The following is a 1,557-nucleotide window of genomic DNA, read 5'->3' as shown; positions in this document are numbered from 1 at the left end:
CTGCGCCGCCCCTTCCCCGCCCTGCCTGCCGGCGCCCTCGCCCACCACCCCTGTCGCGTGGCGTCAGCCGCGCTGGCGGTTTGGCTTCTAACCCCGTTCTCTGTCTCCCAAAACCCCCTGAATCCTCCAACCCACCCAGCAACCCCTCGACTTGCATCCACACCCCAGGTGTCGCACCCGACGGTGGACGAGTTTACAGAGATCGCGGCGGAAGCGTTCCAGGTGCGCGCGCATGTTCACATGTACCCGCATCAACACACACATGCACACAGAAACACACACACAGATGGGTGCTGCGCGCGCGCATCCTGGTTCGTGCCTGCCCCCAACCCTCAGGGACTGCTCAGACACATGTGGCCCGCTCTCTCAAAAGCAATGACGCCGTTTGTTCGGGCCCCTGAGCCCGCGCACAGCCTTCCCGTCGCACTGTCCCCCAACCTCGCGCCCAACCACCCCAACCCGCCCTTAAACCACCGGCGCCGCCCTCCGACCGCCGTCCGCAAGCCCTCGAACTACTACACCTCCTCAACTGCCTCCAACCGCCCTCCACCATTCCTTTCCCTTTCACAGCGGGACGACCTGCTTCGGATGGAGCGACTCCTCCTCGATCAGATCGACTGGCGCGTGCAGCTGCCCACCACCTACTCCTTCCTGCACCTCTTCACGCAGGCGCGCGCCCCTCTCGCCGCGCCCATGCCCGCTGCGCCGCGTCGCGCCCCGGCGCCGTGGCGGCGCCCGGCTGCTCACTACCCCTGGGCTGCCCGGCCGCGCCCCTCCACTTGCTGCTCGGCTCTCCCATTGTCGGGTGGTCCTGTGTACCGACCTCTCCTCTGGACCCCCTCCTCGCGCGCGCAGGCCCTTGCCGGCCGCCTGCCGCCGCGCGCCATCGCGCTGTCCGCCTACCTATCTGAGCTGGCCCTGCTTGACTACGCAATGCTCGAGCACCCCCCCAGCCTCGTCGCCGCCGCCGCACTCGCGGTCGGCGCGGCGTGGCACGGCGGCGCGGGCGGCGCGGGGGCGGGCGCGCTGCAGGAGGTCACAGGTGCGCGCGCCCGCGGCCCTCCGCGCATGCCTCCGCGCTCGCCCTCGCCTCCCTCGACCGCCTGCCTGCTTAAGAAGCCACGCCGACCTCTTTGCCGCCGCTCTATCCTCCACTCAACGCCACCGCCCTCGCCCTCGCCCCGCTGACCGGCCGCCGTCCCCTTCTGCCCGCCCCTGTGCTCCCGCAGGCTACGCGCCCGGCGACCTGGGCGCCTGCGCCGCGCAGCTGCTGCACCTGCACCAATGCGCGTCGAGCGCGGAGCTCGTCGCGGCGTACCAGCCACTGGCCTTTGTGCGCGAGAAGTACGGGCAGGTGCGCTGCGCCGAGCGCGCTGCCCCGTCCCGCGTTGTCCTGGGTTGAAACCGCGCCTGCTGTCCCGGCTGCGGGCAGCATGCGCCGTGGCGACGAGGCTCGCGGGCGCACGGTTGATGGGACTCTCGCCGCCGTCAAGCCCCCGAGCAACTCCCGACTCCTCACCTGCCGCAACCTTGATGCGCCCCCCCCCCTTCCACCCC

At 71.0% G+C, this 1,557-nt stretch overlaps 1 protein-coding gene across 1 annotated transcript in view; it reads left to right on the top strand.

The window, feature by feature from the left end:
* Positions 1-1,557, top strand: part of MNEG_1241 (Cyclin-A3-2) — a gene marked incomplete at both ends in the record, with an annotated part of 3,692 nt that overhangs the window by 1,690 nt on the left and 445 nt on the right. The window contains 3 exons of the mRNA XM_014050280.1: positions 169-222; positions 571-1,042; positions 1,230-1,354. Coding sequence (XP_013905734.1) covers positions 169-222; positions 571-1,042; positions 1,230-1,354 — 651 coding nt within the window. The remainder of the gene's footprint in view (positions 1-168; positions 223-570; positions 1,043-1,229; positions 1,355-1,557) is intronic.

This window comes from Monoraphidium neglectum, assembly GCF_000611645.1.
Source record: "Monoraphidium neglectum strain SAG 48.87 unplaced genomic scaffold scaffold00120, whole genome shotgun sequence".
Classification (NCBI taxonomy): domain Eukaryota; kingdom Viridiplantae; phylum Chlorophyta; class Chlorophyceae; order Sphaeropleales; family Selenastraceae; genus Monoraphidium; species Monoraphidium neglectum.
Note: the sequence above shows the minus strand (reverse complement) of the source record. Positions and strands in the feature narration are given on the sequence as shown.